General features: G+C 37.8%; 1 protein-coding gene across 11 annotated transcripts in view; it reads left to right on the top strand.

Annotated features, from left to right (window-relative positions):
* Positions 1-26639, top strand: part of LOC145671339 (uncharacterized) — a 530261-nt gene that overhangs the window by 315616 nt on the left and 188006 nt on the right. For all 11 annotated transcript variants that reach the window (XM_081740371.1, XM_081740381.1, XM_081740409.1 and 8 more), the window contains one exon: positions 9660-9876. In XM_081740371.1, coding sequence (XP_081596497.1) covers positions 9660-9876 — 217 coding nt within the window. The remainder of the gene's footprint in view (positions 1-9659; positions 9877-26639) is intronic.

Raw genomic sequence — 26639 nt, 5'->3', positions numbered from 1 at the left:
ACCCGAGCTGACCCGACTGACCCGACCCGAGTTGACCTGACCCGACCCGACCCGTAACCCGACCCGAGCTGACCCGATCCGAGTCGGGTCGGGTCGGGTCAACCCGATCCGTTTGAGAGCACTATGGTCACAACACTGGGTGAACACCATAATGCACTCCCATTGGGAATTGAACCCGGACCACGTGTACCGAAGTCTTACACGTTAACCACTAGCTAGATCAAGCGGGGATTTGTATATGCATCTTAATGAATATTTGGCACTTGTGAGGTTTGGTTATTTCTTTTTATAACTGATACCAATGTCCGACGTGGGAGAAATTTATTTTTATTTTTATTTTATTTATTTATTTGTTTTTTTTTTAGTTTTTTTCTTTAGTTCTATGTGACGAAATTTTTCTTCAAGGTCAGTGTTCTCACCTGCTGGGACGGCAGGGCGTCTTCTCGGAAGGCAGTAGCAAGAGTCTCTTGGCGGAGACAAAAGGAAATCGTTTAACTACAATGATAAGGGTTGAGGAAACAGGAGAACACCTGTGATTTTTTCCAACCCTTCAACTTTCATTCCAAAATAGGTTCTTATGATTCCTGGACCCGTACCACTTTGATTTTTCTTTCTCGGTAATTAAAACGTATTTTACAGTATATATAGTTGCACGTAAGAAGATACATAATATGAATTTAAAAATACAGGTTGATATTTAATTATAAAGTACTAATTTTATTTCATCACTTTCAGCCCAACAAATGAAATTCAAACAATTCGCTCCCTAGGTCTTGGTCATCAATACTGCGTCTTATTCTTTGTCTTGCAATCAAGTCTTGGTCCTGCATTTCGTAGTCTTGGTGATCTTTCATGCTATACAAGAGCCAAGAATGCTTACCTCATCGGTACAAATGAAGACCAAGTGTGATTTTGATTATGGTATTTCATACTATACCGAAAGCTAGAAAATACGCTCATCGCTACTTGGTGATCATCAAAACAAGGCCAAGAGCAAGATTACTATGCAATTCGTCTTGCATATCCAATCTTTATCTTGTTCTTGTATCGATGTCCTTGGGCTTGGTGAAATAAAATGAAATATTCACTTTAAGCAGGGGTGTGGCCAGCAGGTTCGTGTAGGAAGGGCCTTTCGTTTTTGAGGGGGGGGGGCGGCTACAATGTACAAAGCAAAAAAATGTGTTGCTGCTAGTGTTTTTCAGGCCTAAAAGAAAGGAAAATTTTGGTTTCCTTCTGGAAAACTAAAAACACTATTTTATCTTATTTATTATTATTATTATTATTATTATTATTATTATTATTATTATTATTATTATTATTATTATTATTATTATCCATAAATTATATTCAAGATAGTTTTTATTATGCTTAATCAAGAACTACTGCCCGGGACCAAACGCTATACTTTTGTGCATAACTATAAAGATAACCAGAAAGTTCTGTCCCTTTTCGTGGAGGTCTGTGTTCAATTGAACCTCACACCGTGAGTTGAATGCGAGTGGAGATAAGGCGAACGTCAGTTGTTGGTGTGGGTATATCCAACATACTACCTGGTTGTGGCAATTCAGATACACAGTGAACTTGCGTAAAGACAGAGGGAACATGGGACATCCACAGAGCGTCATAAGAGCATGTATGCTGAACGAGTTCAAATGGAGGTCAAACGCTGCTGTAGCGGGACAGAAAATATGCCAGGCCTTTGTTGAGGGTGTCGTGACGACGCGGACAGTACAGCGATGGTTTAACCAGTTTAAGGACGATGACCAAACACCCGAAAACACCACATGCCAGAAGACCAACACATGTACGTACAAAGAGGAACTGGGACTACAATTCAGTGTGTGGAGAAACCATTCGGCAGCACATCCATCAAGTTGGGAAGCACTACAAGTTGGGTCTCACATGTTTTGACTCCGGGCCAGAAGGCAACGCGGCAGTCGCATGGGTTTATTTACTGTTTCGGAGCCATTTCTGGACAGGGCGTTGACATGTGATAAAAAGTGGGTCCTATACGAAGCTCCACGGCGCCGTCATCATTGGTTAGCATTGGTTAGCAATCCCATGAAACGATTTCAAACAGCCGAAACCAGCACTGTACCAGAAGAAGGTCCTTCTGTGTGTTTGGTGCATCGTGCATCGGGAACTGCTACCAGCTGGTCAGAGTATCAATGCAACTGTGTAGTGTCAGCAGTTGGGCTGTGCTCAACAAAAACTCAAAACTCTGGAGCCATCACTCCTGAATTGCAAATGGGTCCTCGTTTACGGGACAACGCTAAGTCCCACGTGGCTAGGATGACTCAGGACACCATTCTCCGCCTTGGATGGGAAACAATATTGCAACCACTATATTCCCCGGGTATTGCACCGTCCGATTATTACCTGTTCCATTCTTTGGACAATCACCTTAGAGGCCGCCAATTCAAATCCCTAGTAAAAGTCCAAAATGCACCTGATACCTTCTTCGTTTCACGGCCCACCAACTTCTACCGCGATGAATTCCATGGCCTTCCAGAACGTTTTCAGAAGGTCGTCGATGTTGATGGGGACTATTTTTGATCTTCCAGGTTAGGTGACGTATCGATGTTCGAATGTGGTGGGTGAAAAAGCAACAAAACTTTTCTTGGTTACCTTTTTATTTAAATTTAAGACCTTGTATACAGAACCTATGTACACGAGATTGATTTTCTTTAAATTTCACTTAATTTCTTTATAGTTTCCTGACAAAAATATTTATTTATTATTCGTGACTAAAAAAAAAAAAAACAAAAAAAAAACAATTATTTTATTACACTGACAAGTAAACCTTACGTTTGGGTGAATCGAGTTGCTGACTGAGACACATATGAGAAAGTAGTACTAAATGTGGTCAGTATTTCAGTGAAGTTGTAGGTGCGAAGCTCCAGGGGTTTAGGAGATACAGCTACCAGAACATCACATGGAAGTACAGAATAGTCTTCATACAGTTTGAGGTAAAAGCTCTGTAAGACCTCTTGTAACGACAAAAGGTGAATAACAAATATATGGGCACATATTAGGACTAGGGGGAAGTCATATAGTAAGGGTATACCTGACGGCGGCCATCTTGAAATCCGCCATTTTGAATTAAGGTTAAGTTTTTAAAATAGGAATAGGGTCATGTGATACATGATTTAAGGCTCAAATTTAATCAGAAGAACAATGGTGACGTTAATTTTGATTTACGCGCAATTGGTAAAAAGTTACAGGGAAATTAAATATTGTTGCAGCATACGTATTAATCCTTTACCCCACCTTGTAAATTTTGTGTTAATGATAATAATTAAATAAAAAGCAGGTGGATAAATATTAGGCCTATGGTAAGAGTTGCCTTGATGGCGGCCATGTTCAAATCCGCCATTTTGAATCAGACAAAAGTTTTAAACAAAACGCATAAAAGTGACACCTTATTAATAGCAAATTTTACCATAACTCCAACGGTATAACCATTTTTGCTTTATCATTAACCAGCACAAAATTAAATGGATCGCTCCTTACGACTGCTGCTTTGACGAAATTGTTAACGACAAATGTCAAGTGTAACTCGATTGAATTTGTCAGGTGTGCTCACTGTGAGCAGAGCATTTGTGCAAGTCATGCACTCTTTTCTGAACTACATATTGATTGTACTAATTGAGGACTTTTCTGGAAGAAAGACCCAAGTTCAATTATGACTCAATTCCACTTTGGTGTTTTTTACTTAAATTAGAAACTTGTTGATGCGATAATTAATGCTGATTAATGATAAAGCAAAAATGGTTATACCGTTGGATTTATGGTAAAATTTGCTATTAATAAGGTGTCACTGTCATGCGTTTCGTTTAAAACTTTTGTCTGATTCAAAATGGCTGATTTGAACATGGCCGCCATTAAGGCAACTCTTACCATAGACCTAATATTTATCCACATGCTTTTTATTTAATTATTATCATTAACATAAAATTTACAAAGTGGAGTAAAGGACTAATACATATACTGCAACAATATTTAATTTCCCTGTAACTTTTTACCAATTGCGCGTAAATCAAAATTATCGTCATCATTGTTCTTCTGATTAAATTTGAGCCTTAAATCATATATCACATGACCCTATTCCTATTTTAAAAACTTAACCTTAATTCAAAATGGCGGATTTCAAGATGGCCGCCGTCAGGTATACCCTTACTATATGACTTCCCCCTAGTCCTAATATGTGCCCATATATTTGTTATTCACCTTTTGTCGTTACAAGAGGTCTTACAGAGCTTTTACCTCCAACTGTATGAAAACTATTCTGTACTTCCATGTGATGTTCTGGTAGCTGTATCTCCTAAACCCCTGGAGCTTCGCACCTACAACTTCACTGAAATACTGACCACATTTAGTACTACTTTCTCATATGTGTCTCAGTCAGCAACTCGATTCACCCAAACGTAAGGTTTACTTGTGAGTAGAAATAAATGAGAGCGAATGAAATCCAAACTGAATAAAAACATTGTTTCTCACCAAATTTTCCATTCTCTGTCTTTTAAAATACTTGTTAAAGCATATAAAAATATAATGTACTTACAAATCAGTTTAGTACCTTTGTTTTATGGCTGTATTTATAATACCTTGTTAAAATGTTTGTCTTTAAACTGTCAAATATAAATCGCAGTAAATTGTGTAATCTGCTGTCACAAAAATGTATCCTATTTTTCGATCGGTATGGAAAAACAATATTTCTCCATACTATTTTACCGTAAATTATTAATTGTCAATAACTTTGTTACTTTTAAATGAAGGAAGCGAGATAATTTTACTATGATGTTTTTAAAGCTGGTCATTTGAGGGGGGGGAGAAGGAAACCATTTGGGGGGCCTGGACACGATGGTTCCCCCTTGGCTACACCCCTGAGTTTAAGGTCCCTCGATTCTGCTTCGAGGCTAAGGGATATGGTGACCATGAGAAATGAATGAAATGGTGGAATGAAGAAAGTGGGAGGAAACAGGAGAACCCAGAGAAAACCCACTACACGGCGTTTCTCCACCACAAAGCCTACTTAACACAAGCTGGGATCGAACCATGGACACCATGCACCAGAGATGAATTCTCTACCACTGAGCTACCGCGGCCCTGCTTGGGCTTGGTTGTCCATATCTAATCTTTCTTTTGGCCTTGCTTAAACAATTTCTAGTTTTGTTCTAAATCCAGACTCCATATTGGCGTAGATATTAATATTACAGTCGATTGGTAAAATCAATCTTCCACATTTAAAAATTAAAGTACACACAAGTACAAAAATAAGCATTTACCATAAAAACACTAGCTGCAAGTGTTCAAAATACATTTATGGCTTCTATAAAATAAATTGAAAATTGCTATTTTTAATTAGGCAGCTAGTGTAAAACAGCAGTTTTCGACTCCAGCCGAGTTTAAGCTCAACCTAAACTTAGTTGACCAAAGTGAACTGACCCGACTGACCCGACCCGACAACCCGACCCGACTGACCCGACCCGATAACCCGACCCGACTGACCCGACCCGATAACCCGACCCGAGCTGACCCGATTGACCCGACCCGACAACCCGACCCGAATAACCCGACCCGACAACCCGACCCGAGATGACCCGATTGACCCGACCCGACAACCCGACCCGAATAAACCGACCCGACAACCCGACCCGAGCTGACCCGACTGACCCGACCCGACAACCCGACCCGAGTGACCCGACCCGATAACCCGACCCGAGCTGACCCGACTGACCCGACCCGACAACCCGACCCGAGTGACCCGACCCGATAACCCGACCCGAGCTGACCCGACTGACCCGACCCGACAACCCGACCCGAGCTGACCTGACCCGACCCGACCCGTAACCCGACCCGAGCTGACCCGACCCGACTCGGGTCGGGTCGGGTCACGGGTCGGGTCGGGTCAACCCGACCCGTTTGAGAGCACTACCTTCGACATTGTCCCACGCGACACACCTAACACAGTAGCCACTGCCGTCACACTCACTCCACATAACCGCGCACCAACAATTTGCCCTCTTTGAAACTCTGAGAGGTCTCCTATTTTACACTACCTCCGTCTGCTACAGCCACTGGACACTGCTGTTCCACTGCGCCTGACGTAGTATGGAGACCGACCTAACACACCACCACCAGCGGTTTGGCGCTGCGGGCGCCACGACACCACTGCTAACCCATACATCTGACGTGTTGCCAACTACAGGTGTTTCCATTTTTCTGATCATCATCTGTATATAACTTCTTCTTACAGCACCGGCTGAGCATATCTGTTTTCTCTTTATCTTCGCTTCTTTTCAACACTTGGATATAACTTGCAGTAGAATAGGTGAATCTACTTTAGTGTTTCTTCGAGATTTTTAATGGATGTGCCATTCTCTCTGTTCAGTACTATTTGCGTCCATTATTAAGATTCTATATTGCCTTCTTAAGGTCTTTGTTGTCTTCAATTCTTTTTCGTACGAGGTGCCTTTGATCTTTCGTATATCTTCTATAATACATTTCTGCATTGTCTTGCAAACTTCTACATATTCTATTTTGGACGTCACATTATCACTCTTAATCTTAATTTTTCTTGTCTTTTCCATCAGATCCCTTGTTTCTTCAGATTCTCTCCTCATTCTTCTTCGTCGGAATATTTCTTACTCTCGTAGCTGTATATGTAAGAATTTCCTGTAAGCTTCCTGTTAGCTTCCAAAATGTCCATATCCTCTTGAATGCGGCAAAACTTTTTTTTTTTAAGTTCCAGCTGAAATATGTTTACGTTATCCTTGAAGAACATTCCTCTCTATGCGTTCCTGTCCTACTACAAAGTACAAACTTAGTTTTCTTCAGTTTGATCGTCACGTGAAGCTTACATCTTGCCATTAGATCATCACTTCCTTTGTTGTATCTGATCAGAATATTGCAATCTGCAATAACATACCTCCTATTTGATATTATATAGCCAATTTCACATGTCATTCGCTCTGAATATATTTCTGTGCGGTTTTTTCTTGACGATGGAACTACATCTGCTCGACTTCGGCGAAAAAGGTTTGCACGTTCATCTCGTTCACCATATCCCAAAATTGTTATTAAGTTTTCGTTTGGCTCTATTTTTCTGTTGAAATCTCCTAGGATAACTTTAATATAATTATGTGGTCTGTTCTTAAACTCTATAATTTCTTCGTAGAATTCTTCCACTTTCTCTTTCGAATGGTTTGGTTTGAGAGCATACACTTGAATCACTTTTCGTGTATATCTTTGAGAGAGTTTGGCAACAAGCCTTGTTACTCGACTACAAGTAACACTTATCTCCAAGACATCTTCTTTTAGTTTTTTATTGATGAGAAACCCGACGCCGGTGGTCTTGTCACATTCTGATTCGTAATAGAATAGATGCCCACTCTTCAATTCGATTAGTTTTTCTCCTTTTCTTCTTCATCCACGAATGCTCCAGTTGATCTTATGTAGCTGTTTTACCAACTCCTGAAATCTTGCCTCTGATGAGAGAGAGCTTGCATTATACAGAGTGTTTCAAACCAACACCGACAATGTTTGGGAGGTGATTCCTGACACCAAGATAAGACAAAAAATATAGACCAACCTGGGTGCACAAATGCCTACTTTCGGAGTTATAGGCTGCCGAAAACGTGAAAAAAATCATTTTTAAAGGTCCATAGCTCCAAAACTATGGAACCTACCGTAATCAGGTCAAAACTTCACTTAGGAGCTACTATGTGCCGTATACAAATGTCCAAGTTTCAGAATCCTGCTGTACTTCCGCAACAGCTTTTAAAGAAGTAGGTGGTGAGCACTTCAAATTATATTCCCGTAGCCAAACTCTGTCTATAAAAATTGCTGCGTAAGTATTTAGGAGTTTGAAACATTTATTTTTGGATGGCGCACGTATCAGTTCCTAAGTGAAGTCTTGACCCGACTACGGTAGGTCCCATAATTTTGGAGCTATGGACCTTTAAAGTTCATTTCTTTGCGTTTTCGGCAGCCTATAACTCCGAAAGGAAGCATTTGTGCAGCCAGGTTGGTCTATACTTTTTGTCTTATCTCGGTGTCAGGAATCACTTCCCAACCGTTGTCGATGTTGTTTTGAAACACCCTGTATATAGCCATAGTCAGTTCTAAATGGCAATCTAACCCCTATCTCCGGAGATTCTGAGTATCCCCCTCTTGCACGTGATTGTGAACTTTGCCTTTTGCAGACACAATTCAGCTTCCAGAGAATTAGTCTTGGCTTACTGTGACTTATCATGATTGGTAAAAGAAGTTTAAGGTATTTTTCCAAAGTTTCCGTGCTGACCAGGCATATAAGTAGTAGCTCTTCCTGTCTGATTTCTTATAATTAGTGAAATATGGAATTTTCCAACTTGCACCATTGGGAGACACAGCTAAAACATTAAGTGAATAGTCCAGACGATTCGACACATCTTCGATTCACTATCAGGTCTTTTTCTGGTTAGATATCTGAATTATTTGTAGACTAAATTTACAACAGGATTAGGATTTCCCCAAGTCTTCCCCATTGCTATTTATCTTGGGCAATTTTCTTGCACGTTACTCCACATCGTACCATGATTTCGTAATACCACTTGTATGAGAAAGATTCCTATGTTTTTTCTTGTCTCTTGGTCTACGGTCAAGAATTACCTTTGTCCACCGATTATCATTTCTTCTTACAAAATATTCAACCCACTATCACTTCAGCGCCTTCATTTTCATGACAATATCTGTCACCCCTATCACCGTTGTGGTTCATGTGATTCTTTTCTTATCTTTGCGGGTGATTCATCTTTCCATGTTTTGTTGTGTAATCTGCAGAAAATGAATGAAGATCCGTAACATAATTCTTTTTGTCTTAAGTTTTCCGCAGACAGGCTGCTGTCAATTCGTTAGTAATTTCTATTTGTAATATATATATATATATATATATATATATATATATATATATAACTCTATGCCCTATGGAGCCCGCATCCACGAAAGCTCTCCACTGACTTCTATCCTTAGCTAATTGGATCCAGTTTCTACTTTGTATTCCTATCTCTGCGAGATCCATCTTAATATTGTCCTCCCATCTGCGCCTAGGTCTTCCTAATGGTCGTTTCCCGATGGGTCTTCCAGTCAAGACTTTGAAAGCGTTTCTACTTTCTTCCATTCTAGCTACATGACCTTCCCACCTAAGCCTCCTAGGCTTGACGGCCCTAACAATGTTGGGTAAACCGTATAAATTATATAGTTCCTCGTTATGAAGTTTCCGCCATTCCACATTCCCGTTCCTCTTGGGTCCGAATATTCTTCTCAGGATCTTGTTCTCAAATACTTTCAGTCTATGTTCTTCCCTCAGAGTAAGCGACCATGTTGCAACCATACAGAACAACAGGCATGATTATCGTTATATATACGCCTTTTCCCTATATTTCCTTCTCTTTCTGTAGCCTAGATTCTTTTTTAAAAAGATACATACAAATTATAGAAAAATACTTCTGAAGTGAACTTATTTTATTAATACCTAGGTATATATACGTAATACAAATATAAATGCAATGCAATATAATGGTATATACATCCAATGTTAATTTTTGTGAGTGTGTTACTCTGTAATCCTGAAACAAATGCAGAGTTTAATATAATTATTACCATTATTCTCATTACAGAGACATCTTCCCACTGGGACTTCCCGAACAGTTCAGTTTTATCTGCACATTCCGTACGAGGAAACTGCCGAAAAGCCCTTGGCATATTATTCGTATTTCCGACATCCAGAACAGGCCGCAGTTCCTTATCACGCTCAATCCTAGGAAGGAAACAGTGGAATTCTCCATCACCGACTTCGAGGGAAAGCTACAGACGCTTGTGTTCAAGAAGGCTCCTGTAAGTACTTCTCTGATATACTAATTCTGTCGTCGTACTGATATTGAGCTTCTTGTTGGCTAAATGGTTAATAATATTCGAGGCGAGAGAACCGGGTTAAATCCCCGGTAAGAGCAAAAGTGGTGCGGGTCCTGTATTAAACTGTAGATACACGTTATCTTATACATAAATTCGTGTAGAAACTGGACATTAAATACAAAAGAAATAAAATTAACAAAGTAATTTTGTATAATTTTGTTGTAGTTTTGAATAATTACAGAGAATTTCTAGAAAATATACGTCAGTCTATCATCATTAAATTGGTAGGTAATACGTACAGGAAACGGTTACTGGTTACTACAAGTATGTTTCTTTGTGTTATACATCGTTTCAATTTAACAATTATAAAATGACAATTCTTAATATATATATATCTTTTTAATGAATCTAGATTGTTTATATTTTCCAATATTCTAATAGAGTGTGTAAAATGGTAAGCAGATACCTAATGACATGATCTTCATGGGAGATAACATAACAACATAGGCTTTCATGGGCTATATCATTAGGAAGTTTAATTTCGTACCGTACCTGTTGCCAAATTTCATCACTGTTTCTATACTGTGTAACTAAAGAAAGCCGAAAAGAATATGGCAACTTTCTTATTTGTCTCTCCTGAGATTCGTTTCACCTCTGTGTACTTTAGGAAAATACTAAACTTCGTGTCGCAAGATCACATGAAGTACTGCCTGATCATATGCATATGCCCTACATTTCAGCCAGTGACGCCACATAATGCTTGCTATATACAGTGCTGGGTGGGATTTAATACTAGGCTCACTAGACGCTAATAAGCCTGTTAGGTTAATCATTGGTTGAAAGTGAATCAAAATTTATCGTTGTACCTGCAGTTGAAAGTTGCGTAGGGGTGGATGCGTAACGCTGTTGTGCTGATGTGCATGTACATTTCACATCACCTAATCTTCATACCAAAATTCATTAAGATTTATACAAAAGTGTTGAAATAAAGATATGCATAAAATAGTTCATTTTTAATTTTCTATCGTGATAAAATTTTGTACATTAGGATGAAGGGCGGAAAACACCTTTCGGTCTAGGGGAGGCAGATATTAGATCCGACCCAGCGCTAATGCAATTATTAATGACCCCCTGATATGTTTCTGACAATGCCACTGATCAGTATTGTACTAGTAACTGCATTTGAAAAGTTCATAATTATATTGGTTTGAGGTAGTTTAAAATATTTTGATATCTATACTATTACTAGCCTTCGACTAGCTGGTTGCTTGGCCCCCATATCCCAACATTTGCCCGGCCTATTTCCTTGCATCTCATGTTTTAGTCTTTGCTTCCGTCCTTCGCCTGGCAAGAGTACATTTACGGCCAGTGGCGGCTAGTGTTAGTGTTACAGCGTTGCGCAACGACCAAAGTATTTCAAGAAAAAAATGTTATTACCAATAGCAGCAATAGACAGAAAAAAACTACTTTCTAATACTCCCTTATATACTTTAAATAACATATTTTTTACTTCTATAACTGTATAATTCATTAATCCGTTTTAAAAAGCGAAAAACAATCCGTCACAGAGTCTCTAATTTATATTGCGTTGCAGCGAGCATACAACGACTAGATTCCTTCAGCACGGGAATTGGAGCGAATGTTAAGTCGCTTTTCCCCTATCTCAGAAGTTAAAGGCTCTGGTCGTTGCAGTGCTTCTGCAACAACACGGCACGGTTTGCAGTGAACGAGAAGGTTTTACACGCTAAATAAGATTTCTGAATTTTATTTCACTACCAATTACAAATGGAATTTATTTTTATGCATTCATATTTTAAAGTTAGGACTATACTGAAGCAAACCAATATAATGACAATTAAAAAAAAAAAAAGTGATTGCAGAATTACAAAATAAGAAAGAAAATATGTAGTAGAGCAGAAAACAAACGAAAGTAAACACGCATTTACAAGTTAATTCTTAGTTTAATGAAGGCTTCTTGTTCAATAATTTGTGAACCAGATATTAATAAATCAATATATAGAATCTCCCCCTCTGCAGATAGTATTTTATTTTATAGTTTGTTTTATAAAATAAATGTACTATATTTTATACTCTTGATGACTTTCCACATAAAACTGTATGATGGGAAACGCAACATTGAATTTAGAACTGCTTATCAATGTTCAGGGGCGCAGCCGCGAGAATGGTCCACCGGGTCCATACCTCCTAAAAAATTCGTTCCTCGACTAACATTTGTAGGCATATACTTATATAACAGAGGAATGATTGATGTAGGCTAAATATTTTATTTTACGCCTCATCATGTACTCTTTCTTTTCTTATAAAAATAATTTATCATATTTTGTAAAAATATAGATGACAGTAGTAAGAATTACTAATCTTTTCGGGTGCAGAATAAGACGACGTTCGATATTACATAGACGTATTGGAACCCCTCAAATAAATTGCACCCTCCCAGAAAACATTTCTTGGTGTAGAACTGGCAATGCTGTTTGTTTTGACGTTCTTTGAATTTGGCTTCTGACATGCTGATCCTACATCTGGCGGGTTTCAAAGTTTGCTTTCCAGAACGTATGACATTCTTAAAACACGTTAACTGCTGGCCAAAATTAGCTGGTTGGGCCCCAGCCGCTAATGATGCAGTATTATGTAACTCTCACTGAAATATTCACTGGTTGCTATAATCCTCCTCCCATAAAGTTAGTAAGCAAAAAACTTTTTCACAGGCCATTAGTTCCGGTATACTTTCGTGTGCCGTATTGGTCCGACAGCACGAATAAGTAACTTTAGTTGTGAGCCAACGGCTGGGAATAGAGTCATAAACTCAATATTACAATGTTGGTCCCGTCGGACCAACGTGGCGCAGTAAAAAAGTTCACTGTTGGGCCCATCGGCCCAACACGGCAGCCAACGTGCTAAGCATTGTTTCGCCTCATGTGGAAGTATATTGTGTTCATCGTGCATTGCTTACAACCAAGACGGATTATTTGGAATGTAGTCTTTCTTTTACGCACGTGTGTGTTGGTGTACATGTGACATTCGCGATTCATATATCTCTTTTGTATCAACTGTTTTGGCTTTTGTATCAGCTGTATTTTATTTTGAATCAGCTGTTATGGTTTTTAGTTACTAGATTTTATCTGCGTTGTGTATGCTATAATTCTGTAAATAACCTACAAACTCTCAATGAATTCTATCCAAGACTTCTGTTAATAACTTACACACACAAAAGCCAAAAGTTATTTTTATTTTTACAACAGATTTTTTTTAACACGTCACATAACATTTGCATCTAAAGTTACACTGATTAGTCAATGAGTCAAGTTTATATCTTCTGTCTCCGATCCAGTGTTTCTTCCAGACATGTTTTTGCTTGGGGACCACTGCCTCCCCGAAGCTCTCAGAGTGCTCCCACGCAGGAGACCAAAATAATATGCCTATAATATAATAATAAATAGACCTAGTTCCCCTGGAATACTAAGTGTGTCCCCTCCCGGAACGTTGTTTCTGAAAGAAACACTGCTCCGATCGTTCGTACTGCAACATCCGAAACCACAATCCACCGGCCGCCACTGTTTACGACGTTATTCTTTGAGAAAAATTTAAACACCTTTGCACCTTAGAATATGCATTTCAATGAAAATAAAATGAAAATCCCATGTCGGCTCAGGTGGTAACTGTGCTTAAAAATTCGTTTCAAATGGTTCATCCCCTCTTTTCCCCTGATGATAAGATTTTCACAACTTTGAAGACGTTTTTAAATATTGGGAAAAAGTAGAACTTGCTCTCCCTCCCTCGTTAAATGCGAAATTTCTGGTAATCCTCTTGCATATGCCCACATGTTGGGAACAAGATGTTTACGTACCAAGTTTCATATCCCTAACATGTCTCTAATCTTTAGGAATTTCGAGATATGTCCATCTTATCATAACAATTGCAGTCCCGTCCATTTTCTTTCCTTCTAAGAGAAACTTCAAAAAACCCTAAAGCATGTACCTTACGATTAATATATATATATATATATATATATATATATATATATATATATATATATATATATATATATATATATCAAATTTCATTTCAAATTTCTAAGTTTTAGAGATTCCGAGTTGTGGACTCTTCTTTTAATAATTGTAATCTCCGACCTATTTTCCATCTCACCCTCTTTTCTCCTCTTCTATGTCAATACAAAAGAAAGCTTGATGGGTGTTTAATTACTTTAAATGAAAAGTCTAAATATCAAATTTCATGTCTCTAACCTTAAGAGAATGAGATATGGCCATTTATTACATTAATTGTAATCCCCACCCCTTTTATATCCCGCCCATTTAATTCTCTTCTAGATGGATTTTCAGGAAACGTCGAAACATATTACTTATTATTTTAAATTAGTAGGCCAAACATCAAATTTCATGTTTACAACCTTCAGGAATACGGACATACAGACATTCCTATTTATATGCATTAAGGCAAGAAGACACACACATACATACATAAGAAAGAAACTATTCGATATGGCACATCGAAATATAAACTTGGTGAACTTCTTTGAAGACACCTCATTTTAAAAACAAAAGGTAGGAAAAAGATAACAAAAATGCCGGTGTTGTCAACTTAGAAATTATTTCTAGATAAGAAATAAAATCTTTTTACGTGCAAAGCTATTCTCAATTACTGTGTATGAAAATGGATTTCTTAAAGGATCATCTACTTTTCAGTGGTCTGTTTTAATCATTGAAAAACCAGAGGCGGTATGCCTTCACCACTGAAAAACCAGAGACGGTATGGTATGCATACTGTCTCACTTCGATCACTGTTATATATTATAATCACCATGGGCGTCTCTGGCGGGGGGACGAGGGGGACGCGTCCCCCCAATAATTTGAAGTACAAAATATTCCATATTTTATTCTAATTTAATTTATTTACTAACGACCGTATTTGGAATATAATATTCAGGCTGTGAAACGATTATAACAGAGTTCGGAGTTCTCAGGAGGTCCGGGAAAGTAACAAATGGAATCAAAGATAATACATAGCTTGGGTTAGGTAGTACCATTTAAATAGCTTTTTTTATGTCCCCCCCAAAATTTACATGCCAGAGACGCCAGTGATAATCACCAAATGTCAGGGTGCAGAGGGTGAAAACTTATTAATCGAGTTCTTTCAGAAAGGCGATATTCAAACCGGAAGTCCTAAAAACGAACTTTTTCTGTTTTTACGTTGAACACTATACAGCCAAAAGGGGTAATGTATAGCGATTAAGCGCTCCAAGGAAAGAGGGTAATTCAACGTTCATCGCTCATCCGTTCAATTAAAAAACTGTAACAGATAGCGGGAAGCGGTCTTCTGCAATCAATTAATACATCCAAGAATATATTCCATCTCCAGTCTAATATCTCTACTAAAAATCTGGAAGTGGTAGAAACCCACTATAACTTCCGGTTCTATTAATTTAATTAATTGAGAAAATATCAGCCTACACAAACCAAAAACCGTCACATAGCGTACACGTGATGTGATATTGATATTGGTTAAGTATCACAGCGACGAGAAGCCCAAAAGTTACATGTTGCCCTTCTTCATTTCCTTGTTATTTTAAAACTAATGTATAAACAAAAACATGAATCTACAGAGAGCAAGCTACTGTTTGATACGAAATAAAAACGAATTACAGCGCTCCTCATGAAAGATAGTTCATAAACTTTTTGTGAAGTGATTTATCTCTTGTTATGGGTGGTCGTTCAAGTAATATGCCATGATTCTTCGCCAGTTAATTTTTTCTTCGTCTAATTTGAGAGAAAATGACTTTGCTTTCGTGTAATTATCTTCATTAATAATTGAGACACGAATCATATAACAACAAACCCCAGGAGCTAATCAACGTAATAATGTGCTGTATTTTCTCATAAAGAATTATTTCCTATGAACACTAATAACATTCTAACTAGTACTAAGCAAGTTATTTTTATTGTTTGTTGCAAGTTACCTTTCGACACTAAGGCTATAGGAGACGTGATTAACGTGAGATTCAAGGTATACGAGCTCCCACCAGGAACCGAACTAGGGTCTCCCGCGTTAAAAATGAATACTCTAAATATATTGAAATGTTTTTATGGGTAGAGTCAATAATGGACCGAGATTTATCCCTTCACCAATTTTATTGTAAAATTAATTCTTTTGTGTCTACAAAAGTTCTTATAACAAAGCCTCTACAATGACCAAGGTTTGTAGGTTATAATGCCCTGTACGGGTAACCCCTTCGCTTCATAGCAGCTTCCAGGGTTATTTAAGGAGGCGGTTCTGGGAGATCTCAGCTCATAGCAGCCTTCACGAGGTACGGTAATGTTTAAGGTGAACCTCTTCGCTTCATAGCAGCCTCCAGGGTTTAGTCGTGGTTAGAACCCCCTTCGCTTCATAGCAGCCTCCAGGGTTATTAGGGTAGGTTGCGATCAGTGGTCGACTGATGCCAGATCCCTCCGTGGTCCCTCTTTTATTTATCCTCTTCGTGTGGCTCGTCCTCCTTCGGATCCTTTCGTGTGGTCCGTCTTCCTTCGGTTTCCTTTGTGTCTTTTTCTTTAGTGTATCGTCTGCTTTTGTAAATAATTGCACGTGTCGTTATACATGTGCTTTTGTTGTGATGTGGGAATCCTTACAATATAGACACAAAAGCAGTCACAAGAGTACTTCTACTTTTTTATATATACAGTAGAACTTGTTAGCTTGGCAATCTCTCTAAATTGATCAGCTGCCTATGTTGATCTCTTTTCATAGAACCTGTATTCTTCCATAAGACACACATTATTTATTATTCTATAAGTTGGACAAATTTCTATGTTTGAACTATAGTGACCCCAAGGAGTAAAACTTATTCTATATGTACAGTAAAACCTGCCTTCAACGGACCCTTTAGTAAACGGAAACTTGTCTTAAACATAAATATTTCACGGTCCCTTGAATATAGGGGCGAGAGACGTGTTAAATTCCCTTTATTAAGCGGAAACTATGTTACGCGGACAACGGAAATCAAAATAAAACCTTTTAACGAAAAAAGAAAATCAAGTTCTGGATTGCAGTATTTAGAATGTTTTAGGCATCAATTGAGATATAAGATATATATAGGGAAGAGTTGTATAAAACGGGGACGGCGGTTCAAACGGGAACATGGTGTTTCTACATGATTGGCGCTGCTTACAGCGGCAAGGCTATGCATTATTGTTCAAGACAACGATTACATCATTTTGGACAGGAATAAAAACATCACTGTACAGTTAGTGTAGATGTGTATTGCTTTGAAGTTTTTGGCGAAATATTTTTCGATGTGTCGCCTTTGTACTATTTGACTTACTCCCTGATTACATGTAGAAATAAATTTGATAAATACACTAATGTATTCATTAGATTTAAGCTATTGTTTACACGTTTCACTTATTGAGTTATATAACCTATGAGCATAGGGAAGCCATGTTTTTTCATGTATGTCACATTCTGCCAAAACGGGGACATAGAAGGTAGTACAAATTGGGGACGTCCTCATTTTATACGACATGTAACATCATTACAATTTACTTGTAGTTCGCGTATTACAGTCCGCTTGAGGCTGCGTATTACAGTCCAGCACATACTAACACTAGAAGAAAGCCTTTTGGCCTGACACTAACCGATTCACGTTCTCTTGCGTTTGAGTTAACTGAAGCAAACCGTATTTCCCACTCGTTTAACAGGAACAAGAAGATTGCTGGAAAACACTGGCTTACGGTTTTCTCTGAGGCACCCTAACCTTTCTTCGCGACTGGTAATTTTGTGCCTGCCATGTTTGTTTTCCCCAGGTGTTTTTTTTTCTTTTTTCTTTTTTCTTTTTTTTTTTGCAACAGACTCTATAGTCATTTGAAAGCAAAAGAAGGATGGATTAGGTGTTCTGGCTGCAATGGGTGAGCACACGATGCCTGTTCTAACGTGGACGAAAAGGATGATATATCTGTTTGTGACTTTTGTAGCACGTAAAGTTTAAATTGTTGCTTACTAGACAAAAGTATTTTACTTCTAATTGGTTTTATTTAGTACGAAAATCTCATTTTTATTTCTTTTTTTGATTAATTATAAATAATATATTTGTAAACTAGATATATGTATAAGATATAAACAAGTTGTAAACAAGACGTAAAAAGTTTTAAGCAAGATATTTGTAAGTTTTGAAAGTATTTGGTAAGTTTTTAAAGGCAACCCCATTTTACCCGACTAGTAGTATAAAACGGGGACTTTCACCCTTTTTCAGTTTTCCTTATTTTTTGTTAAAATAAACGTTCTTATGATACAAAAAGGCCTGTTTCATGGTAGCCAACATTCCACTGAATGTTTTGATTTACATCTAGCAATTTTATCATTGATAGTTTTGGTTTTATGTACTAAAATATATAAGGGTCCCCATTTTGTACAACTTTCCCCTACATACACAATAGACTATGTTGTCAGTAAAACAGATACTGATGTGCAAACGAAAACAGACACAACGGATGTAGATGCCTTATTGAAAATTATACAGAACATCTGAAAAAGAAGGTAGAAGAAGAAGAGAAATATGACATTCATCTGGAAGAAGAGTGTGGGGTAAAGACTTAGCAAATTGATGGTGAAAGTTTAAAGGAAGTGCAACAGTTTGCCTTATGTCAAAATGACAAAGATATATTTAGTGTGGTTTCCCAGGTTAAAGTGTTTGTGGAAATTCGAGCAGTTACGCAGTAATGTGTACAGAAAACTCTCTTTGACTATGGGAAATATAAAGTGCGTATACTATTTTTTTCTGTTCATTGTAAGTTTTCGTGTATCATTAGAAATCAGGGGCATACGCAGGGTGTAGGTCATGGGGTCCGGATCCCCCGGAAATGCCGACTTTTTTTTTTTTTTTTTTTTTTGTAAATGTAGTCTACTTTTAGGAGCAATTTTAGACATTTTCATATAATTTAGCCTCAAATTGTATTTGGACCCCTCCCGAAACGCTCTAGACCCCTCTCGAAATAAATTCCTGCGTACGTCCCTGGTAGAACGTACAGTATATTATTTTATCTTGGCATGTCCGTTATATATGTGATTTTTTTTTTTATGTCTACTTTCGGTAACCGGAAATTTATTCTTAATGGAAATTTTTGCGAGTCCCGTTCGATTCCGCTAAAGACAAGTTTTACTGTAAAACGTAAGATGTTTGCAAATTCATACATGACTTCGTTATAAGTAATTATATAGTATAATATCGTAATGGAATAAGCTACCTTCAACGACGAACTGAAGGGTATTAAGATACAGGTATGAAAACTATACATGCAATAAAATAATTAAACTCGGAGACAGTGAAAACAGGAGGAAAGCATGTGTATATTGTGGTATTAAACTGGGAGACAATGAAAAGAGGAGAAATGCACGCGTATATTGTGGTATTATAGTGGAATACAGTATAAACAGGAGAAAAGCATTTGTAAATTGATGCATTAAACTGGGAGACAGTGAAAACTGGGGAAAAGCATGTATATATTGTGGCACCTAGTATAAAATCAGAAGCTAAAAACGAATTGTTTTCATATTTCGTTTCGGAATACAGCCATCAGATCAAATTACATAAAAGCACAAAACTGCAATTGGATTTGACAGCATAGGCCTACTTTAACTTTTTATCACTAAACATGGTTTGAAATGAGAAACAAGTATCCGCAACAGGGATCTCGTTCCTTTAGGGGTAATCAATATGTGATTAAGGGGGAAAATCCCCTATTCCAAGTAATTTGGAGCCTGCAAAAAAAAAAAAAAAAAAAAAAAAAAAAAAAAAAAAAAAAAAAAACTGGAGATTAGAAATACACAAAAGTGCTGTTATGGTATTGTCTATTGAGAGGCATGTTAGATTAGATATTTGAAATAATTAGTAACTGAAGAAGTAACAGTATCACGTGTATACCACATGAAGAAGTTTGGTTTTTATGGCATAATATTTTCTCAAATAATATTGAAACCAGAAATGGTAGCATATTTGTAACACTTTCGGTTTTAGTAGAAAAAATAGAGTGAAGACGCAACATATTCCTGGGACACTTAATTGATTACAGGAAACCACTTATCGCTATCTATTACCGTTTTTAGTCTATAGCGACCTTCATTACACCGGAAATGGTTGATTTCTGCGATTTCAAGTTTTAAATAGAGAATTAAGAGAGCACATGGTAATTCTTAGAACGATTAATCGATAAAAAAAACATTTCTCGCTCTCTCTTATCGTTTTCTCTCTATATTGATAAATATTGAAACCGGTAGTTGTAGTGAATTTTTGTTACTTCCGGTTTCAGTGGAAATTTAAGGATGAAAGCGAAATGTAAACTTAAGGACGCTTAGTCGATTGCACTCGCTATCTACTCTGCCACTATTGCTCTATAGTGATCAAAGTTCAAACCGGAAGTAGTTTATTTGTGCCACTTCCGGTTTGGATATCATATCCATCTACGAACTTGATACGTAACATTTGACCTTTTTCACCCTGGCCAAATTTAATGTTTGTCCATCAAGTAATTCTTGAGAGTATTTTTGTCTCCGTGCGGACAGACGCACAGACATTGGTAAAGTATATAGACCCTTTAAATTTATAGGGTCTATATATTTTATTACAGCCGTACCCAGAAGTATGGACATTAGGAATCAAATCCATCGAGTAAGTGTGGTATGGTATTAGCTTTCGGAGGAGTTTGGAAGGGTTTGAACATTTCTGCAGAATGATACATTATCTTCTCCTCAGATGGCTTCACATACTTTAGAGTTTGTTCTTTCTGAACTCAATATCTCCTAGCTTACTCAATTTTGTACCGAGAATTCAACCCAAAGTTATACCACGTGTATGTTTGACGTATACACAGAAAATGTTCACTTGACTTTTTAAATTTTAGTTTAACGTCCGTTTCAGCAGCAAGGCTGAGACGTGGTATTACAGCTTAATGTGGAATTCCACGCTAAAGGCGCGGACGCCACAGAAAATGTATTTATTTATTTTTGAGTTTACGTTCAACAGTTGTGCTCTTTATAAAGAAGACGAGGCGAAATTAAATAAACAATGAAATGAACGGACGACATACAAAATCAATTCTCTGAGCGGAAATGGAACGCAAGAAACAGAGGCTGGAACCAGTGACACGATACACTCTTAATCGCGATTGAACCCAAGACTATGCGCACAAAAGTCACATGTGTTATCCACTTGGCCACAAAGAGAAAAATTAATCATTTCTGTTTGTAGGATCACGATTTTGGGGTAGCTTGATTTGCACCCCCTAGTTCTTTACTAAAACATCTGAGTTCACATTCAATATATATATATATATATATATATATATATATATATATATATATACTTGTTTCTGCAGTGATTCAAAATGGCAGCGACAATCGAAAATCCCGCCGAATGTGAAGTATGGAGTGTCATTCGTTTTCTGAACGCGTAAAAAGTTAAGCCTATTGAAATTTATAACATCAAATAAAGAATAAATTTATAACACCAAACGTTTCAGTTATTCGCGAAACTTAAGAGTCTTCATCCGGCGAAATTAAAATACCGCTAATTTTACAGTAATTATGTGATATCTTCAAATAGATAAAATATAATTGAAACGTGGATAAAGAGCGCCCTAGACAATATTATTTTGCATGAGGTACCGTTACTACAAGTCATCTAGTAGCTTTCAGTTTTCAGCTGTTTAGAAACGCGAAAATAAATGCCGATTTTCAAAATTGCTCGAAATCGAAAGCAGATAAGTGAGTCGTGATAACGGTTTCTCATGTAAAATGATATTGTCTAGGGGGGTCTTGTTCCACTTTTTGATTATCTTTTATCTATTTGAAGATATCACATAATTAATGTAAAATTAGCGGTATTTTAATTTCGCCGGGATGAAGACTCTTAAGGAAATTTTTGGGTGGAAAACAGTTCGCAAACTATGAAGAACTCAAGCAAGCAGTGACAGCCTGGGTCAAACTTTTTGGCGGCAGATGAATATAACATCGGCATTGAAAAATTGGTCCCACATTATAACAAGTGTCATGGCAACTATGGCGATTATATAGAAAAGTAGAGTAAGGTCCTGTGGCTTTGTAAATAAAGTTTTGTGCTGATATCTTCTGTTTTTATTTAACTATGCAAAAACGTTCTTTACTTTCTGAACGACCCTCGTATATATATATATATATATATATATATATATATATATATATATATATATACTGAACAAATAAAAAATCCGCATAGGTATACAATCTATTTACTAAGGAGACGGTTGATTAATTAAAGTTAATAGTTATAGAAGAATTGGTGGAATGAACATGTGTGAAGGGACAGGGTAACTCTGCGTAAACGTCACCTTATAGAAATGGATCTGATGTCCTGCAGTAATTTTGATGGAACTTTGGTAATGAGTTATGAATAAGTACACCATCTCCAGAAAGAACTTCTCAGGGCCATATAATTGTTTTACACGCCTTCTCGGTGGGATATCTGGGTCCGATCCGGTTCCTAGCAGGAGCTTACGTGGTTGGGATAACCATTTATGCTGTAGGTTCACGTTTCACCTAAGCTCAGTGCTGAATGCAAATAAACGAACCAGATTTCTCAACCAAAGATTTATAAACATCGTTTACTTTCTTGGAGATATTGTCTTGAATTGTAATACCGATTTCAATATCTCCTTACTAAGGTCTCTTTTTTTTCTTCGGAAATTAGAATTCTATACTTTATGAAGGAAAATCACAGTTTAAAATGCTGGCAACATTTATTGGGTAGTTATTTAGTTTTTCACTGTTAGGGTGAACTGCGATCTAAGCTTAAACAAAATTTGACAATAGAGTTAAGATCTAGCCAAACGTTTCCTTGTAATTCTATCAATACATATAATTTACTTTTGTATTCTAGAATCCACAAGATTCCACGAAAGTAAAATTACATCTTGATCAGTACAAGTTCTATTTTCTTCTCGTGTACGGTATACTGCAAAATACTTAGAAAAGTTTAAATAGTATAAGTTTAACCAAATGAGAATTTAGCTTGTTCTTTTACAGTTTTTTTTTAAATATTAGGTAATAACAATTGCAAGTTAAGAGCGATAGACCTTTATTGATTGCTAGTTGAATATACCCATGCTTCGTACGGGGGCTGTATTTGGAAGTCAACGCCTGTGGAAGTATCACCATTGATCTCAGCGACCGCGAAAACAATGGATTTGATACTAATATCGGCCATTTTGGGCTATTTTTTTTTTTTACATGTCTCGGTATTCCTCACCCCCCGCTGACTCCCGGCCCGTATACAACTGTAACTGAATTTTCAAGTCATCGCTAATGGAAGTGTCACCATTGATTTCAGCGACCGCGAAAACTATGGATTTGACACTAATATCAGTCATTTTGGATTATGTCTCTGTATCTCATCTCTCCCCCCCCCCCCCCGCGGTGACCTCCGGCCCGGAGCCGAATAGCATAAATTTGGAAGTTAATGCGATCGGAGTTTCACCATTGATTTCAGCGACCGCGAAAACTATGGATTTAACACTAATATCGGTCATTTTGGATTACTTTTATATATCTCGGTATCTCATTCTCCCCCCCCCCAGTGACCCCCGGCCCGGAGCCGAATAGCGTGATTTTGGAAGTTAATGTGATCGGAGTATCACCATTGATTTCAGCGACCGTGAAAACTATGAATTCGACACTAATATCGGTCGTTTTCTACTACTTTTACATGTCCCGGTAAACGCCCTCCCCCCTGAGACCCTCTGGTTCGAATTTTGACAAAAACGTTTAACTCTGGTCTGGAGACTGGACTAAGGTATTTGTGACTAAAATTTGGTAACTCTCGGTCAATTTATCTGGTTCCCAAGCCGGTTCTGGTAAACGCCCCTCCCCCCTGAGAAACCCCTGGTTCGAAATTTAAAAAAGAAAAACGCTTCGTCTTGATCTGGGGACTGGACCAAGGAACCCCTGATCAAATTTTGGTAACTCTCGGTCCCCTCGTCTGGTCCCCAAGCCGCACACAGACAGACAGACAGATAGATAGACACACAAACCAACTCTTTATTTTATTTAAGAGATTCCCTTTTTTCTGTGACTATTCCTCAATGCTATGTCCAATCGGGACATGTGACCCCTAACGACAGTCAGCGTGCTCTCGAATCACCATACCAAATTTGGTGAAGAATGGTTTGAGGCATCTCGGAGATCCAATTTTTCGATGATTATACCTTAATAGTACGTCCGATTGGGACATTCAACCCTTACAACACTCACAGGCATCTCGGAGGAGTATCCGGATAACCGAAAGCCTAAGTCGAGTAAATAGGTTTGTTCCAGTGAATAGCGCAAATACGCACACTGATGCATGCATGCATATAATACAGGGTGTATCAAAAGTCCCTTACCACCGTTTTTAAAATCCATGTGGTTTCAATGAATGTGAAAATGGTTGATACACATTTGACCCAGGGGGACACTTTCGGGAATAAGTCACGCGGACAGCTCACATGTTGTTTCTGCCATCTTGGATTTTAAATTTTTATTATGGACGATGAAGGGGTAGTGTGTTATATGACCATAGGTTAGAATTTTCTAGGAATGTCAAATATACATACAATTAGATTTCCTGTAATTTAATTTGGTGAAAGTTATTTCCAACTGACAGTAATGTATACCTATTTCTTGCGGGTGTGGAATCATGCCGTAATTGCGCTGCATCCAGATAATCAAACTGCGAGTCAGAAGAGACAGACACAATAATGGACAGATTTCATAGAAGACGACCACGGACAGTCACGGACGAAGCAACGGCTACGACAGTGCTGGCCTCCTTCTCGATGACATTTCACCGGAGTGACCGCCTCTTTTATCAATGTATTGTGGGGTGCATCATAGGTATGCAAGGTGTACAAGTTTAAACAGCATCCGTGTAAGACCCAAAGGCAGAACATTTCTCCGAGGACTATGCTAATCGCCGAGTGCAGTTTGGGCTATCAAGCAATTACGGCTAAGCTCTAACTTTGCTATGCAGATACTCTATTTGGATGAAGCTCACATGTAGGCTACGTAAATGGGGAGGTTAATAGGCATAACAAGCATTGCAGATCAGCTGACTATCTCACGTGTACAGATCTCTCCAAAATGATCGGTGCAGAGAAAATTATGGTGTCGGCAAGCATATGGGGACCAAGAATAATCGGTCCCTTTTTCATTTTAGGACTTTAAACTGCGAAAGAATAGCTCGTACTGTTAGAGGAGCAGATACTGTCAGCTACAATGTCCGAAGATGGTATATTCAAATACATTCAACTGTTTTCTCTTCAACACTATGGCGCTCCGCCTATTACGACTTCGTAGTGTGTCACTACTTGGATGAACAATTCCATGGGACATAGATTACTCGACATAGTTGAATGGCCTGCTCGATCGCCAGACTTAACACCATTTGATTTCTACCTTTAGGGATATGTTAAGCCTATGGTTTATGACGTGAAAATTCGTAAACTTCATCATCTGGGAAAAGTATCGTCTCTGCGCAAGTTTCATTCTACAAGTATATCCTGCTTTGTGTTCATAGCAATTGGGAGGATTGTATAAAGGTAAACATAACTTTCAGCTGTTAGTGACTTTTTACCAATTTAATTGACATGAAATCTGATTACATATTTGACATTCTGAGAAAATTGTTGCCTATGGTCCTACACGGTGTCCAATATACAATCCAACCCAGAGTTTGGGATAATAGAACTTTTGAACCGAAAGCGGTACACAAATAATTGTTATACCAAAATGAATGCTTGTTCATGCATATATTTTTAAACTATAAAGCAACGATTGAAGCACACTAAGAACCACACAGTGTTGTCAGATGTAACCGAAGATGTAAATCAATTTTTTTTACAAGTCACGTTAATTGACTCATAACTCATACGTAAAGGTGTTCTGTCGTTAATTTTCAGTTCGTATAGTTGGAGTAGCTTGGAAACTATGGAATGGAAAAAAGAATTTTTGATTTCTACCGATAACTAATTGGATGAGGCCTCTGTAAGGGGTTACTGTGGAAACGTGGTTTTCATAAATTGACATTCTGAATTGGCAACAGTGCTGATGTTCCAGTGCACCAAAAGGTGTGTTAAGGACCTGTCTACATTATGCAATTCCTGAAAACAATGAAAAAGAAACATTGAAATTATCATGATAAAACTTTTACTTACATGCACCGGCAACAATGCTATTCATCACGAACTGAATTGTCAGTTCTACGCCAGATTCTGGAAGTGCCACCATTTTGATTCAATGAATAGCAGTGTTGCCAGGTGCATGTACGTTAAAGTTTTATCACGATAATTTCGAAGTTTCTTTTTCATTGTTTTAATGCATATAAATACCATGTTTTGAGCATAGGCGGAGTTAGAGGTTGTCTGCTGTGGGGAGAAACTTCTGGGGGTTTGCAATACCTTACAGTCGGATGGGAGGACCGAGAGTTTTTCCGCAGGAATTTGTTGATATCCTCATTCGGTTTTTCAGAATTTTAGTGCATAATTCTCTATAATACAACATAACAATATTTCTTTTTTCAGAAAGTTGTTGGCGGGGGTCAAAGTCTCTCTATACTCCCCCCCCCACGTTACTACAGAGAACTTCTCCAATGGTTTTCAGTCATTATGTAAATAGACATGCACTCTTTCAAGCAGTGTACCCTCACTGCATTTCAA

The sequence above is a fragment of the Thermobia domestica genome, chromosome 2, assembly GCF_964235325.1.
Source record: "Thermobia domestica chromosome 2, izTheDome1.hap1.1, whole genome shotgun sequence".
Classification (NCBI taxonomy): Eukaryota; Metazoa; Arthropoda; class Insecta; order Zygentoma; family Lepismatidae; genus Thermobia; species Thermobia domestica.
Note: the sequence above shows the minus strand (reverse complement) of the source record. Positions and strands in the feature narration are given on the sequence as shown.